The following is an 18882-nucleotide window of genomic DNA, read 5'->3' on the forward strand; positions in this document are numbered from 1 at the left end:
CCACATTTTAATGATTTGTGGTGAGCAAAGTAAATGCTTTAAAAGCAAGCTTTATGAAGCAGGGACCCAGTTAAGTATGATGGATTTGAGGTGAAGCAAAAAGAAGCTGGATGTCATATGGGGGTATTGTTTCCCAAACAGGACACAGGTATCTACGGTTCATTGCTAATTCTAAAGCTGTACTTGAAAAATGACTTCTTAAAAAATTGTGCTCTTGAGGAATGTCCTTGAGGCATGGAGGAATTTCCTTGCTTTTCTATAACATCTTTCTAAGAGGATGCGGAGGTATTGAGCTGTTAGACAGTTGCTCAGTGTCTTTGTGCTTCTGAGATCACATTATGGGTCTAACACATATGGGATAAATAAACTGTTTTCATTTCTTAAAGACCATGGGAGGAAATAAGACAAGTAAATTACCATATTGCCTCTTTTTTTTTTAAGCTATTAAAGAGGAGAATCCAGTTAAGGCAAATAGAAATGATTACTGCAAACAGGTTGTTGTTGGTTTTTTTCTTTTTCTCCTAGCCTCCCACTCAGCAACAGCAATATGGCAAGACTTGTGTCAAACCAGTGTTCTGATGCACCCTCTTCTCTTCTTCTTCCATAGGGCAACCCCTACATGTGCAATAATGAGTGTGATGCAAGTACCCCGGAGCTGGCACATCCACCTGAGCTGATGTTTGATTTTGAAGGAAGACATCCCTCTACATTTTGGCAGTCTGCTACTTGGAAAGAGTATCCCAAGCCTCTCCAGGTTAACATCACTCTGTCTTGGAGCAAAACTATTGAGCTCACAGACAACATAGTTATTACCTTTGAATCGGGGCGTCCAGACCAAATGATCCTGGAGAAATCTCTTGATTACGGACGAACATGGCAGCCCTATCAGTATTATGCCACAGACTGCTTAGATGCTTTCCACATGGATCCTAAATCCGTGAAGGATTTATCACAGCATACGGTCTTAGAAATCATTTGCACCGAAGAGTACTCCACAGGGTATATGACCAACAGCAAAATAATCCACTTTGAAATCAAAGATAGGTTCGCGTTTTTTGCCGGACCTTGGCTACGCAATATGGCTTCCCTCTACGGACAACTGGATACAACCAAGAAACTCAGAGATTTCTTCACTGTCACAGACCTGAGGATAAGGCTTTTGAGACCTGCCGTTGGGGAAATATTTGTAGACGAGCTACACTTGGCACGCTACTTCTACGCCATCTCAGACATAAAGGTTCATGGAAGGTAAGAAAACAACTGTCTGACTTGAATGAGAATGGGTGTGTCCAAAGAAAAGGCCAGTTTGCTGCTCCTGCAGCTGTAGAGTGACATTTGTCCCTTTCTACTGTAACATTTTCTCAGGAACGCCAGCCTAGAGGTAGGTTCTGAGGCGTTTGAGACCCTTCTAACTCAGCAGTAATTGGTGATCCCAGAGTTGCTGTCACTGAACCTGAACCTGGCAGGATTTCTTAGAATTTAAATCAGAGGCCAAAAAAAAGCATCTTACTTGAGAACAAGGAAGTCCCTAGGTCAGGGGGTGGTTTAAGTCTTTAAGGTAACGAAGCCAGGGGAACAAAGCCAGCTGCTCTGTAAAAGGGACTGAAAAACAAAAAATACATCTTACTATTGTTTTTGAATGCAAGAGAGAGTTTCAGCATGGTTCAACTCTCTGTTTATGTTTTGTTATATCGTACCAAAAAAGTTCCAGAAATGAAAGTTATGTCTCTTTACATTTATTAAATCAGAACCGAAAGCATTTAGGAAATACACTGCATTTATTAATGAGGGGCAAGCTCTACTTTTCAGGTTCTTGGATGTTACTATCTTAAAAGGATATACTATCGTTTAAAATATGAACCTGACTCAGGCTACCTTCATTTTGTCAGTCAATTACAGATGCACCAGAGTTCAAATGCATTCATGCTCCCAGTCAGGCATATCTTTGTTTTGATAATATACCAGAGACACAATTGAGCAAGTTTCCAAGGATTTTGAAGACATTTAAATGAAAAACTTGAATAATGAGAACGAGGACCACCAACACAGAGATTCTCAACCAGATTTTTAAGTGTGGTATGCTACCAGAATAGCCATCTGACAGGAGTTGAAGCATGAGATGATGAGTTGGGAAAACTAAAGGTAAGAGTGGAGTATAGAGCACATTGAGGAAAAAAAAAAAGGAAATGTGAAGCAAAGCAATAATCATTCTAAAAATGCCAAGAGAGCTTTAAATCAAAATATATGAGGATAAGAATATAAACAGTACATACATCATGTAGGTTTAGTTAATCATAAAAGCTAAACAAATAAGTCCGGATTCATTGATTACTGGCTTCCAGTAATCCCTTAGGGCAGCTTAGTTCTCAGAGACTGGAGGAGTGTTGAGACTCCCTGGGCTTTCAGAGAGTTGTCTCAAACCACCTTTAATAATGGTGCTGGTACACTTGTGCACTAGAAGGAAGAAGTGGCCACTGCTGTTAAGTGAGAGCCAGAGTGGGCACGCAGAATGGGGTGGTGGGCATGACCTCGGTAAGGTGGAAAAGGTTTCAGAATTTTACCTTATGGAATCTGACTTATGGAGAACAGCAGGAACTGATGGCCACCTACTCTCAGCTTTGTTCTGGCTTCATGTTTCTCATGGAGGAGTCAAGAATCTTTAGCTATGGAGCCTCTTTTAAAACTTTTAATCAAGGTTTGGTGAAGTTTGATGAAAATATCTTTAGAGCAAAATCATATTTCTGAGAGAAATATGCACTGGTTCAATATTGAGCTTGTGTGTTCTAGAGTTCATATACGACCAGGGCATGACATGAGAGCAGTGTGGAGCTATGATGTTTCATATGAGTTTGTGATTTATAATAAAATGCAGCTATTGTACTCATGAATATTTTAGCAAAAGATCAGTTTCCAGTATCTTATTCTTGGGAACATACAATATATAAAAACAGTTGATGTTGATATTATTAACAATAGCATACGACAACAAAGTAACAAGCATTCTGTTTATCTACAAGAATAAATATCAAAATTAATAAGCTGAGATGTGAATTTGAATCCTAGTGTGATCTATATTGTTAGGTAGAATCATCTAGGTCAGCTTACTCACAGTTTGAGAAATCCTTAAACTAAGCCAAAATCCTTATAGCCCAACTTCCCCTAAAACTCTCATTTTTCACTTATAAAAAAGGCAGTCTTGTGATGTTTTTTGGCTGGAAAATAAACATTGTTTGGGCTTATGTCTGTTATTAGATATTCATTTTTGTTTCCTCTGATTACTTAAGAGAGTATAAAATACACTTTAAAGTTAAAAGCATTTTGGTGCATTCTCTATTGGAGTCGGACATACTGTCACTTAAAGATGCCATGTTAGAAATGTAGAATCCCACCAGATTTATCATTTTTCTTTTATCCTTCATCCTAGTAGTATCCTTCAACTGTATTTCAATGGTTCTGAGGAGTTTGGAGGAGCCCTCCTCCCTTCTCTGGGACTCACCTCCACTGTCTTTTCCTGTTCACCAGTCAACTGAAAGCTGGTGAAGAAGCAGCTGGGCAAAAGAGAAAGGTCCAATAGAGGTGAACCCCTTCCATAAGGTTCCACTCTGTCACCTCCAAACTCTGTCCAAATTCCTCAGGGCAAAACTGATGCTGGCATGTACTGTGCTAGGTACCAGATGGCTGGGGTATTTTTAGTCTTAAGGGAGGGACTAAAGAAGCAAGGCCTGATGGCTCGGGCATATCTCCAGCTTCTAAGTTATATAAGGAAGATGGAGCCACTAAGGGAACTGTTGAGCTATTGCCTGGTTCACAGCCCTTTCAGCAAAGAAGCTGATATACGCTTGAAAATTTCAGTTGGGTTAAAATCCTGAGTCATCTTTTTCCTACATAGTGAATTATCTATAGGAGGATTTGATGATCTCTAAAAGAAGGTACTAAAATTTCTTTTCAAGAATATCATAAATATAAACTTTCCAAAATATAACTGTCTCTGCTTCCCTCAGCCCATGCCCTCTGCCATCCTTGATGTGATTACAATGTTTAACTTACTTTTACATGTCTGTGTCTGATCATTATAATGATATTTTTCTACCTGTCACTCCCCCACCACTCCCACCATGATGTGAGAATTGGCGTGAGTTATTTGGGGAAAGTGGGTAAATTTCCATAGAATAGTGGACACATAATACTACAAGTTTTTTTCACCTTGGAATATTAAGCTACGAAACAAAAACAATTGACTGTGAATTCCAATTTTCTACTTCCTGTGCACGTGTATATGGCCTTTATGTTTTATACTGACTGGCATTATTTGGTGTAAAACTAGTTTTGATTGTTATTAAACTAATGTAGCATTTATGTTCTTTTTAGCATGTGACACATCTGATACCAATTTTATTGTTGACAACTATAATCACATCATAAAACTTTTATGCCTCTTTTGCTACATACATATTTTGCTTCCATTTACTCACTCTTATTGTGTATTTATTAAGATAATGGAGGAAAAAGAGGACATAAGGCCGTTGGCAATCTCAGCAACTCCATGTTACTTACATTGTTCAATAAACCTAATAATCTTCATGGACTAATTCTGACTTACCGATGTCCTGCTTCAGTAAATCAGGGTGATTTTCTCTAGTGAATAATAGACGAGTGCAGTGTGCCAGTACCTTAATTAAAGAGTGGCTCTCTTAGTCTTGATCTCATTTTAATTTACAGGGTAATACTACAATAATATTACTAATGGAAGTTACATTAAAGGGCATCAAGTAGCATTAACTGTATTAAATTATGGTACTTGTGTTAATTAACTGCTGAAGCAAGATGGTTCTAATGGCCAAAAAGGTCATCTAATGCATAAATAAAATCTACCCAGACAAGGGGTGAGAGGAGAAATGAAGAGTAGATGTTTGTTCTGAATATCTTTTTATACAGACAGGGAGTTAAATGCACAGGGCTGTTAAATATGGATAATGTCCAAAATGTTTTCTTAGTCACGCAGTTGGAAGTTTTGACTTTTAAGTGTTTTGTTTCTGTTTAAACTTTCCAGACTCAAATTAATTGAAAAGTAAACATTATATTTGTAAGATACATAGATTTTAGAGACTATAAATTCAACATTATCGTTTCTTTGAGGTGAAGGGCTTCAAGGAGCAATGCAATTTATTGTAATAATTGTTAAGTCTGAAAGACCAATGAACATTGGATAATATGCTCATTTATTTGTAAGATATACAGTCAGCAGTGTATCAAGGTACTGGTTTCAGACATAAGATAACAGAAATTTTTTTCAACCTCAAAAGATTTAGGACAGAATTGTAAAAACTTTTCTCAGTGATAGAAAACTCTAATGCACATCTCCATTGCTTGCCTTGTTACACAATATTCCTAAACATAATTATCAATAATTTTTTCCCAGTAGTGTTTACTCATTTCTTGATCCCTGCAGGGCCTACCCAAGCTCCCTATAGGTGGTTGGCTGTCAGTTACTATTTAGAGAATTGACTTCGCCCTGATGCCTCCATTTATCTTTAAGAAAAGAGCCAGGGAGCACTAGCACAGAAGCTCCACTTCCACACACTTCTGGGTGCTTTCTTTGCTTCACTGCTGCCCCAGCTCAGAAGCACAACCTCCCTGCCTAATCCCAGGACCTGGGAAGGTCCAGGGACAGAAATATTCTCTTTGGGTATCAGAAGTGAGAAAGGTCCCCTATACTCTCACCCTCAGAAGGAATCAGATATATTTATTTAAATGTCGCCTCCTTGGTATTTGCTCTAATTGGGACAAAGTGAGGTTGAAATTCACTTTCTTGAAGCAAGGCTTTCAAATGGTTAGTGCACAGACTTGTGATATTAGGTAAACAGGAACACCGGTGGAAGTTTAAAAGTAAAAAAGCAGTTGGGCATTTTTCAAACTTTCTCAAATAATTTGGAAAACACATGTAATATGGAAGTGCTTTGCCAATTATAAAAGACTTACATTTATCCTGTAATTTCTCTTAGTCTTTTTCCTAGCGGCAATTTGGATAAATCCACCAAAATATTTGCCCTTTGTCTCTCCTGTGAGAGGCGTCCTGCAGGGTGCTTTTGACACATTTTTGGCCTGTCATTTTTCCGTTCTTCCCAATTAGTCCTAAATACTGAGCTTGGGCTTTACTACTGCTTTTGTAACACCTTTCTTCTTTCTGTTACCCAAAAAGACTTTACCTCTGACCTGGGACAGGTGGTGGGCTAGACAGTGGCTATATAGAGATGCAGGAGGCATAGTCAGTGCCTTCAAGGAACTGATATCCAGAAGGGGCTGAGACATGTAAACAAAAATGATGACAGCTTGGGTTAAATGCTTTTACCGTGTGAGTGTATAAAGTGCCCTGGAAACAGAGCAGGAGATACTAACTTAATCTGGGAAGCCTCGCAGAAGCTCTGATGAGGATGACATTTGCATGGTATCTTGAATATGTGCCTTAGAATGCCAAGCAGCCAGTGCAGAATGGATATTCTAGGTTACAAATTATGCTTTAAAACAGCACAGCATGTTGAGGAACTCCAAATAGTGAGGAATTGGTGGAGTGGACAAATCCTGGGAGATGCTCTTCCATCTTCTCCCTATGGATGTTTAGTATCTCCAAGAAGCCTTTAAGGATTCCTGCATCTTGGCCTCTGAGTTCCCAATGTCATAGGAAATCTAAGAGTATATGGGTTCTCATATAGCAATTAAATGTAGGTGGGAAACATTCTAAGGCAGTGGTGTTAAGAGGATAGTCCAGTGTGGCTGTATTAGCAAGGAAATACAGAGAGAGACAAGGAGAGCAGTACAATTGCTTAATTGTGGAGCAACCGTAACTCCAAGTCCTGATGCTTAAGTGGAGAGTCTGTAAAAACAATCAGAGCATAAGGGTTTAATATTTGCTTACAAAGTCAATAGGACTTGGCAACCAATCAGATTTCAAAGAAGGAAAGACTTTAGTAGGGATCCAAGTGGGGAGTCCAGTAAAGGATTTGAAAATACTGCTCTGGTGTTGCAGAGAAAGATTTGCATTAGAAATGTAGGTTTGAAAATTATCCCCTTACATGTGATGGTTGAAGTTTAGGGAATGGAAGACATTGATATGATAGGGTGTTTTCCCTTATAATTTTAAATGACTATGGTCATTTATAGAACATTTACAGAACTCTGTGGAGTGCTGTCATTTAAGAGGTAATTCTTGAAGCAAATTAAGAAAAACTCTGAGAAACAGAAGGAAATCAGAAAAGAGGAGAGTGAGGTGATTCTAATAGCCCCTATTAATGTTTAAGCGGTAATCCTTTACATCTGTACAGCACTCAGGTTACAAGATTCTTGTTATACACCTTCTTTCCTTTAGTCCTTACAAGTAACTTGTGAGGCAGGTGCTGTTTAACACCATTTTACAGATGAGAAACTGAAGACCAGAGAAGTTCCATGACTTTTTTATTTTTAACATCCTACACATAATAAAGTGACAAAATCAGGTTGCTGATTACAAACTTCATGTTTTCTCTTTATTATGCTCTTGTAGCCACACTAACCTGAAGTGAGCTCAGTACATATAGCAGACTCAGAATATTCCCAAAAGACCCACTTTAAATGGCAATAATGAACCAATAAGTCTTGTGGCTCAACCCTTCTTGGAATATTCTGGAAGGCACTTCTCCATGACTTTTGGCCCAGTGCAAGGTATCCCCATTTTGCTTTTACAAAAGACCTACATTAGTACCTGTTTTCGCTAACCAAAAGGAGTCTAAAGAGGATTTTCACCTTTATTTTAAAAGGAGAAAAGCAAAAATAGTGTTCAGCGATTGTTCTGCCCCAAGCCCCGTTAGAGGCAGCGTGCACCCTGAGCAGCCTGTTGAGAGCGGCACCGCCAGGCTCCTTCCCCAGGAACTACACTCAGCATCTCAGCATCAAGGCTCCATAGTTTGGAACTGTGTCTGTGAGCTTCTGTGCTCTTATCTCAACTTATTCTGTGTATCTGTTACCAAGATGTGTCCCAGGGTAATTGCTTCTTTGCTTTACACCATTTCAGCTTACGAAAGGTTTCATAGGAACTCCCTACTTTCAGATAGCGGAGGAAACCTGCATTTCATTATACCAGATTGCAGTGTGTTTATCTGAACTCTAACTTCTTACTTCATTTATAGCAACTTTATAATGTGTGATTGGGCTAATTTGTCATATTGTGTTAGGTTTTAACAAAATTAAGATAGTTGCTCATTTTCTGAGGGGGAAAATAAATAGATGAACTTAATTTTTTCCCATATTTTTCCATAGGCCTTTAATACTTGCAACTACTTCCACTTAACAGGCATCATCAAACACTAAAACAAGCCACAAACATTAATGGATAAACTTGGAAATGGCCAACTACCTTAGTTTATTTTAAGAAAGTTTATCCTTCAGTTGAGAGCAATCAAGTTTTCCTTTTAACTTCCATATATTAGTCCACATTCTTCCTTCTGGAACTATAGTGAATGTGTGCTACCTCTTTCATATAATAAAATTTCATAAATTTGCAGTCAAGGATTCTATCCCTCCAAGTCTTTTTTTTTTTCCAAGTTAAATTTAACCAGACTATCAACCAAAAATTTTAATTCCTTCTTCTTTTTGAAGGAAAATGAAATTCAATAAATAAGAGCATTCAGATGAAAAGCTTAGTAACCATAATTAAAAATAAAAAATAGGGCTTCCCTGGTGGCGCAGTGGTTGAGAGTCCGCCTGCTGATGCAGGGGACGCAGGTTCGTTCCCCGGTTCAGGAAGATCCCACATGCCGTGGAGCAGCTGGGCCCGTGAGCCATGGCTACTGAGCCTGCGTGTCCGGAGCCTGTGCTCCGCAACGGGAAAGGCCACACAATGAGAGGCCCGCATACCGCAAAATAAATAAATAAAAATAAATAAAAATAAAAAACAACATAGAGTATTGCTACTTAACTCCAGTGAAAATGCTTAAAATAAATATTTATGGTATGAACCCATGTTAAGAGGACAACAGAGTGCCATTCTGATTTGGGGCATAATTTTTAAATCTTTGAGGATTTCTTGAATTATAAAGAGAATATATGCATAAGCAGCTCATTTTCCTCTGAGGTTTATACCGTTATAAGGAGAGAATGTATCTAATAATTTCTTCAGTTAAATTATGAACTTCCTTAGTGTGCAGAAAAGCAACCCAGTTTAGGAGCTTGTCTCTTTATCCTTAACTCCCCAGTGCCAGAGATTTTTTTTAAACTAATGGGTCAGTAAAGGAAAGATGTCTCCTTTTAAGAAACATAAGGATATTTAGGCAAAATACCACACAATAAAAAAGTGAGATAATTTTCTCCCTCACTTAATTTATCACTTTTAGAGGAAGTTATGTTATGGCTACATCCGTATGCCCAAACAATGGGAAATAGGGATACACTCAGCTTTTCCATCCACCTTCAGGACCCATGTTTTTTATTCTAATTCAGTGGTTTTCACCTTTGGAAGGTCTTCTTGTTTTATCATCACTAGGTTCAAAGGTATTTCCTGACACAGTAGGAGTTCATTGCCATTGGTAGATATTGAATGTAAAATTTTTGGGGATCTATGTGATCAGCGGTTCAGTAGAGATACTCTTTCCATTCATTCTCCAAATACAAGAAAAAAAGTGTTAAGGTCCTAGCTTTTATCATAGTAATTTGATTGTGTGGATAGATATATTGATTTCATAACAATATAAATATATACTCCAATTCATTAAGCCACATTTAGAATAAAAAATGTTAGTGTAACCAGAATTAACTGCATTGCATATAAATTCATGTTTGCTATTTCTGCCTCCTTTTTATAGGTAAGAAAACTGTATCTAAACAAGATCAACAATCAGTGGCAAAGAGGAGATAGAATTTTTTTTTGCTTTTTTATTTTTATAAAAAATATTTTTTTACAATTTTAAATGTTACTTTCCATTTACAGTTATTAAAAAATATTGGTATAATCCCCATGTTGTACAATACACCCTTAAGCCTATCTTACACCCAATAGTTTATACCTCCCCCTCCCCCACCCCTATATTGCCCTTAGCCCCCGCTGGTAACCACTAGTTTGTTCTCTATATCTGTGAGTCTGCTTCTTTTTTGTTTTATTCACTAGATTGTTGTATATTTTAGATTCCACATATAAGTGATATCATACAGTATTTGTCTTTCTCTGTCTGACTTCACTTAGCATAATGCTCTCCAAATCCATCCATGTTGCTGCAAATGGCAAAAGTTCATTCTTTTTTATGACCTAGTAGTATTCAATTGTATGTATATACCACACCTTCTTTACCCATTCATCTGTGGATGGACACTTAGGTTGCTTTCATATCTTGGCAGTTGTAAATAATGCTGCTATGAACATTGGATTACATGTATCTTTTCAAATTAGTGTTTTTGTTTTTTTTTAGATATTTACTTAGGAGTGGGATTGCTGGGTCATAAGGTAGTTCTAGTTTTAGTTTTTTGAGAAACCTCGATATTGTTTTCCACAGTGACTGCACCAAGTTACACTCCCACCAGCAGTATACAAGAGTTCTCTTTTCCCCACATCCTTGCCAACATTTGTTATTTGTGTTCTTTTTAATGATAGCCATTCTGACAGGTATGAAGTGATACTTCATTGTGGTCTTGATTTACATTCCCCTGATGATTAGCAATGCTGAACACCTTTTCGTGTGCCTGTTGGCCATCTACCTTTCCTCTTTGGAAAAATGTCTATTCAGTTCTGTTTGTTTTTTTGTTGTTGAGTTGTATAAGCAGTTTATATATGTCGGATATTAATTCCTATTGGTCATATCATTTGCAGATGTTTTCTGCTATTCAGTAGTTTGTCTTTTCATTTTGTCAATGGTTTTCTTTGCTGTGCAAAAGCCTTTAAGTTTAATTAGGTCCTATTTGTTGTTATTGTTGTTTCTCCTATTTTCTTTACTTTAGGAGAAGGATCCAAAAAGATATTGCTGTGATTTATGTCAGAGTGTTCTGCCTATGTTTTCCTCTAGGAGTTTTATAGTATCCAGTCTTACATTTAGGTCTTTAATCCATTTGTGTTTATTTTTGTATATAGTGTTAGAGAATGCCTAGAGACAAATGAAAACAAAAACACGGTGATCCAAAACCTATGGGATACAGCAAAAGCAGTTCTAAGAGGGGAGTTTATAGCAATACAAGCTTACTTCAGGAAACAAGATATCAAATAAAGAACCTAACCTTGCACCTAAAGGAACTAGAGAAAGAAAAACAAACAAAACCTAAAGTTAGTAGAAGGAAAGAAATCATAAAGATCAAAGAAGAAATAAGTGAAATAGAGACTAAAAGAAAACAATAGAAAAGATCAATGTAACTAAAAGCTGGTTCTTTGAAAAGATAAACAAAATTGATAAACCTTTAGACAGACTCATTGAGAGAAAAAAAAAGGGAGAGGGCCCAAATCAATAAAATCATAAATGAAAAAGGAGAAGTTACAACTGACACCATAAAAATACAAAGGATCATAAGAGACTACTATGAACAACTATAGGCCAAAAAATGGACAACCTAAAAGAAGTGGACAAATTCTTGGAAAGGTACAATCTCCCAAGACTGAGCCAGGAAAAAATAGAAAATATGAACAAATCCATTGCCAGTAATGTAATTGAATCAGTAATTTAAAAATGCCCGACAAACAGAAGTCCAGGACCAGATGGCTTCATAGGTGAATTCTACCAAACTCTTTAGAGAAGAGTTAACACCTAACCTTTTGAGACTATTCCAAAAAATTGCACAAGAAGGAACACTTCTGAACTCATTCTTTGAGGCCACCATCACCCTGATACCAAAATCAGACAAAGATACTACAAAAAAAGAAAATTATAGGCCAATATCACAGATGAGCATAGATGCAAAAATCCTCAACAAAATACTAGCAAGCCAAACCCAACAATACATTAAGGATCATACACCATGATCAAGTGGGATTTATTCCAGGCAGGGATGCAAGGATTTTTCAATATCCATAAATCAGTGTGATATACTATGTTAACAAATTAAAGAATAAAAACTCTATGATATTCTCAATAGAAAAAGCTATTACTAAAATTCAACATCCATTTGTGATAAATACTCTCCAGAAGGTGGGCATAGAGGGAACCTACCTCAATGTAATAAAGGCCATATATGATAAACCCACAGCTAACATCATACTCAATGGTGAAAAGCTGAAAACATTTCCTCTATGATCTGGAACAAGGCAAGGATGCCCACTCTCACCACTTTTATTCAACATAGTTTTGGAAGTCCTAGCCACAGCAACAAGAGAAGAAAAAGAAATGAAGGGAATCCAAATTGGAAAGGAAGAAGTAAAATTGTCACTGTTTGCAGATGACATGATACTATACATAGAAAATCCTAAAAATGCCACCAGAAAACCACTAGAACTCATCAATGAATTTTGTAAAGTTGAAGGATACAAAATTAATATACAGAAATCTGTTGCATTTCTATACACTAAAAATGAAATATCAGAAACAGAAATTAAAGAAACAGTCCCATTTACCATTGTATCAAAAATTATAAAATACCTAGGAATACACCTACCTAAGGAGGCAAAAGACCTGTACTCCAAAAACTATAAGATACTGGTGAAAGAAATTGAAGACAACACAAACAGATGGAAAAATATACTGTGTTCTTGGATTGGAAGAATCAGTATTGTTAAAGTGACCATACTACCCAAGGCAATCTACAGATTCAATGCAATCCCTATCAAAATACCAATGGCATTTTTCACAGAAAAATTTGAAATTACTTATGTTTCGGCAAATTAGTTCATTTCTGAACCTCCACTTGAAAACAATTGGAAGAATGAATAGCCTAGATTTAAAATGTGTGATGTAAGTGTCTCACAAATATCATTGGTCCAAAGATCCCAATCCAGAATATTATGTAATTGGGATAACTACTGTGTCAGCTCTTTCTTGATTTGTGACTGGTGCCTAAGACAACTGATAATGTGCTAGGAATGTATTGAGAGGACACAGGACAAAACATTAGGATCTCAAAATCATTTTTTGTCTTATTTTAGAAGGAAACATTGGCTAGGAGTCAAGAGGTTCTAGCTCTAGCTGTGCTAATAACTCTGTGAGCTCAGAGCAAATCTCAACCAGTGTAAGCAGAATTTCCTCATCTTCAAAATGAGAGTGTTATACTTGATTTGTGTTTCTCAGAATTACTCTTCAAATAATGGCTGTAATGGTCAAAGACTTTGGAAATGTTGTTTGCAATATTTCCTTCTAGGAGAATCACAATATATACTAGCATATTAAAGGCCCTGAGATGTCCTACAGTAAAGGAATGTTTCCATTTTATTTAACCAGATCCTCCCAAACACTTAGTCAAAAAAAACCCTCTATTAGCACCCCAAAGAATTAGTGTTAATGGAACTCAGGTAGGGTAACAAGGTCTCTTCAGTCTCCAGTATCGTTGGACTCTTCATATGATATAAGGAAATAAATGAAAACATAGTGTGTGTGTGTTTGAACCATTTGCAGTGCTAAGAACAGCAAAGGTATTTGATATTTCACAGCAAGGTCTAATTTTAGCTATCATCCTTCGATATCATTGCTACGTTAAGAGAAAAAATGAGACTATCTTAGTGAAAGGCTAGCTTTGATGGGGAGTACCTTTGTTTTTTACTGTTGCTCTTATTTTTTGAACATTGGAGAGTACTGTGTATCTTTAAGAATTATAGGAAATTCACTATTCTATTGGAATAGATAGGGATATTTTTGTTTTGTTTTTAAGCTAGAGAAATTTGTGATGGAAGAGTCAGCAAAGATGTAAAAAAATGAAATGCCAAGTGGTACAATCTGGTGCATTTTAGAGATAAATAGAGATGCTGGAGGATTTCTCTTCCTCTCAGATGTAGCTCCTCAAACTCTAATTACAGCAATAAACTAAAATCATGTGTATAAAGGAAAATAAGATTAACTAATACTTAATGTATTATTTTTACTTTCTTTCCTTTGCTCTGGAAGATATTCTTGAAACCACAGGCTGATTTTAGTTAAATATGGGTCTCCTTCCTTCTACTCCTGAGGAGTGTTAATGAATAACTGAAAGCCCAGTAAAACTAAAATAGTATACGGCTAAGGGTTATCATCTTGTCTAGGAATTGTGTGGCTGCCCTGGCTGCTTTTACTCATTTGGTCCTGCTAGAATATCAGGGAAGCAAAGCTGTTACAATATATTGGTAGCATACATGTGTACTTATAGATCCTCCAGTGCTACTTAGGTCAGGGAACAGATGGAGGTAGGGTGGACCAAGAGATGATGGGATGGGGGAGTCTAAGAGGTCAGCAGTTTGGCAGGTTGGGAGGAGACAGCCTCATGAACTCCTGTACTGGAATTAAATATACAGTGTGTATGCCAAACAGAGAGTCATAGCACTGCAAAATCATTTCTTTTAAAACTGAAAAAAAAACCCATGAAAATAATGTAACTCCCTCTTTTTCAGATGTGAAACAAAATGGTTAAATGAATTAACCAAGGATGATATTGTTGAATAACCAAAATTTAGATCCAGATAGAACTTGTGTTTTATTCACTGATATGCCCTCAGTGCCTATAACTGGGCATGGCACATAGTAGGCATTCAGTAAATACTTAGTGAGGGAATGAGTGAATGGGTGTGGAATACCCTTTTGAGCATCAAGCAAACCAACCATTCTAAGAATCTGTACTCTTCCCATTAAGCATCCTGTGGCCATCTTTGTGTATTCCTTACAGAAAACTGCAAGGGAACTGGGGCTAAGCACAATATTTTTGGTAATGCCACTTTATCCAAAATACTAAAATTGCAAAGCTTCAATCTTCAACCAATTGTCCAAAGTTAGAGAATAAAATTTATCTACCTCAGATATCAGAGTAATGTATGTATTCAGGATAATATCACCCTACGTATTTTCTTCTATTATTTGTCTGATTGGTGTTTTTAAGACCAGAAAAACTCTTGGTTCCTTTCCTGGTTGAGGACAAGTCTGTGAAAAAAATTAGACTCTTCTGCCCAATAAATATTTAATAAAATGACCATATGTCCCAAAGTTGCCTTCAATTGATATTTGTCGCCTGGGTTCAATAACCAAGGAGTTTAAAAATGTATAAAAACCATCATACAATTTGTAAATGAGGCCTTTAAATATTGTTAAGGTCAGGGTTGGGATTGCAGAGAATTTGAGCTGAGAAGGCATGGAAACAGGCTGTGACCTTTTGTGAACATACGTCTTTATTAAAATAATTCAAGTTCATTATACACTCTTAAGTAGCAAAATAAGATTAAAATTATTAATAGTAAAAGGCTGATTATGAGAACAAAGGAGAGAGAATGAAAGAACATAATGTATGGCAAGCCCACAGTGGTGGAATTGTGGGTAATATTTGTGTCTTTCTATATTTTTCACATTTCATTCATTGAATATGTCATCAGAATAAAATCAGTTTTAAAAATAATGTTAAAATTCAGCAAATTTGCAGGATACAACATCAACACACAGAAAGAAGTTGTGTTTTTATACACTAACAATGAACAATTCTAAAAGGAAATTAAAAAAAACAATCTCATTTACAATACTATCAAAAGAATAAAATACTTAGGAGCAAACGTAACCAAGAAGGCAAAGGACTTGTACACTAAAAACTACAAAACATTGTTGAAAGAAATTGAAGACATGTATAAATGAAAAGCAATCTCATGTTCGTGGCTTGAAAGCTGTTAAGATGTCAATACTACTTTAAGTCAATACTACTTAAAGCAATCTGTACAGTCCATGCAATCTCTGTCAAAATCTCAATGACAGTTTTTATAGAAACAGAAAAATCCATCCTAAAATTCATGTGGAATCCCAAGAGACCCCAAATAACCAAAGCAGTCTTGAAAAAGAATAAAGTTGGAAGTCTTACACTTTTTGATTACAGAACTTACTACAAAGCTACAATAATCAAAGCAGTGTAGTACTGGCATAGAGATAGACATATAGAGCAATAGAATAGAACAAAGAGTACAAAAATAAACCTCACATATATAATCAAATGATTTTTGACAAGGGTTCCAATCCCATTCAAAGGGGAAAGGACAGTCTTTTCAACAACTGGTATTGAGAAAGCTAGATCTTCCCGAATTGGGGATAGAAACTTACCCAGGCAAGCACTAAGAGGCCAAGGTAGGGAGGTTCTCCTCTCTGATGATGCCTCACTTCCCCAATTCAGGATTTCCAGGTAGTTCTAAGCACCTCCCAAAACTACACCAAGGGCTCTCCTTTTGATAATGGCCAAGCATTTCACATCATGCTAACTCTCCTTAAAATAATGACTACAAACTCCAGACTAAATGTAAAAGCAATTATTTGAAGGCCCTAGAGAGTGACAAGAGACAGGCTGATATTGGAGGGGAGTCAATACTTGGAAGAAAGGAGAGGTATTAGGTGAGTTTCCCTTTATTCTGCTTTTCCCCAAGGACAGGCCTCAGTCTATGCAATGCATGATGGGGAAAAGGAGGTGCAGTTAAAACTCAGACGGAAAATCTTCTTATCTTATCGACTTGAACAACAAGTGGACAGGATGAGGCAACCACAGCAATTAAAATGTCAAGAGAGAAATATGAAAAGGAGAGAGTCAGAGAGGGGGGAACCCTAAATACTATGCATAAACTCTACCTAAATCTCTGGCTGATCCCAGAATCATTAATGTGTGGGGCAGTCTCCAAGCAACATAGCGAAAGCTAAAAGAACTGAACTTTCAGCTGCTATTTCAGAGGAGACAGCATATGCAGTTTGAATTTAGCCACTTTCACTGCATGCTAAAACAAGTGAACAAAATCAGTACTCTTCAGAAGAACATAACAGAATCCAAATTATTGGATTATTGGTGTCTACAAATTATTATTCATGGTATCCAGATAAAATAGCAAATTACTCAATATGTAAAGAAAACAAACAAAAAAGATGACCTACGTTGTAGAGTAAAGACAACTGAGACCAAACTCAACATGACTAAGATGTTGGACTTAGTACACAAAGATTTTTAAAGCAGCTGTTATAACAATGCTGAAGGATATAAGAACTGTGATTTTAATAAGTGATGATATGAAATATCTGCAGGGAAATAGAAACTATTAAAAAATCAAATGGAAATTCTAGTACTTAAATGGTATAACTTTTAAAATAAAATTTCACTGGTTTACTTAAGAGTACTTTGGGGCTGCCAGAAGAAAACGTCAGTGAGCTTGATGATAGATCTGTAGAAATTATCAAATATGAAGAACAGGGAGGAAGAAGGCAGAAAAAAAAATGATCCAAGCCTCATGGGCTTTTAGGACAATAGCTAAAGGTTTAATATGTGTGTAATACGAGTCCCAGAAAGAGAGAAGAGGGGGAATGGAGCAGCAAAAACATCTGAGGAAGTAATTCCTGAAATTTACCCAAAGACATCAAGTTGCAGCGAACCCCAAGCAAGATGAATATTAAGAAAACAGCTCCCTAAGCATATCATATACAAACCACTGAAATCCAGTGATAAAAAGAAGGTCTTGAAAGCAGCAAGAGAAAAAAAAGATACATTACGTATAAGTAAACAGCAATTCAAACAACCATTGAAATCCTCATCAGAAATAGAAGATAGTGAAACATCTTTAGAGTGATGAACAACAAAAAAAATACTGTCCATTTAGAATCTATATCCAGTGAAAATATCTCTTACAATGAAGGCTTATTAAAATCATGTTCAGATAAAAGAAAACTAGGAATTCATCACCATCACACCTGCACTAGAAGAAATGCTAAAAGAAACTTATCAGGCTAAAAGGAAACGATATCAGATGAAAACTTAGAACTTTAGGAAACAATGAAGAACAATGGAAATGGAAAATATATGGATAAATCTAAAAGATTAGCTTTCCTCTTTCTTTCTTTAAAATGCATATCACTGTTTAAAGCAAAAATTGTTGACAGTTTATTATCATACATATATAGAAATAATGCATATAATAACTACTGCATAAAGCATGAGAGGAAGAGATACAGGGACCTATATACTTGCAAGTTCTCACATTTAGCGTGAAGTAGTACAATGTTAGCTCTAAGTAGATGGTGAAAAATTAAGGCTATATAGTATAATCCCTAGAGGAATCATAAATAATAGTGATTCAATGAGGTATATCTTAAAAGCCAGTAGAAAAATGAAATATGGAAATCTTAAGAAATATATAATCAAACCAAAACTATACCACCCAAGAACAGAGGAAGGAGGAAGCACAGTTATCTGGGGAGCCTGTCTGCCTAGACATCCACTTAGGGTGATTTGGGGTACCTGATATTTTTTAAAAGTAGAAAACAAAAATACAGAGACTTACATTTTTCTTCCCACCTCCACTCTCCCACCCCCAACACACTGACTTGCACTCCCTCAGCCCTGCATCTCCTGGTGAGGTCCAGCTTAGCCCTCCAGTCCCCCTCCTGTAACTCCTATATGCTTCATCTGTTACCAAACTTTAAAAAATCTTAAGGGAAAAAAGTGCTTTCATATTTATGGTGTATGGGACCCTCTAAAGTCAGAGTACAAAGCAATAACCCATCTTGTGGCGGCCCACGGCAGCAGTAGTGGAGAGGAGGTATCCACAATGACAAAATGTTTCATCCTAGGGAGCCAGAAAGGTGATGGTGCCATTAGTAATATTTTAGAAATGGAGAGGGATACCTATTTGAGATGACAGCTCATATTTTAACTTAACTTAAAAGTGTTAATGGCCTATGGTTAATTGGAATTATGAGACTGGTTTTTACCAGAGAGGAGAGACTTAGATATAAGTATTTGTTAGTGAATGTATGAGTAAAT

At 36.6% G+C, this 18882-nt stretch overlaps 1 protein-coding gene across 2 annotated transcripts in view; it reads left to right on the forward strand.

The window, feature by feature from the left end:
- The first annotated feature begins 398 nt into the window (after positions 1-398).
- The window catches only part of NTNG1 (netrin G1), a 162599-nt gene continuing 144115 nt past the window's right edge, over positions 399-18882 (forward strand). The window contains exon 1 of one of the 2 annotated variants that reach the window (XM_027096233.1): positions 399-1248. In XM_027096233.1, the coding sequence (XP_026952034.1) occupies positions 620-1248 (629 nt within the window). In that variant the 5' untranslated portion in view covers positions 399-619. The remainder of the gene's footprint in view (positions 1249-18882) is intronic. The other variant, XM_027096234.1, reaches the window with a different exon arrangement.

Source organism: Aethalodelphis obliquidens, unplaced genomic scaffold (genome assembly GCF_003676395.1).
Source record: "Aethalodelphis obliquidens isolate GAN/ISIS:26980383/991018 unplaced genomic scaffold, ASM367639v1 scaffold100, whole genome shotgun sequence".
Lineage (NCBI taxonomy): Eukaryota > Metazoa > Chordata > Mammalia > Artiodactyla > Delphinidae > Aethalodelphis > Aethalodelphis obliquidens.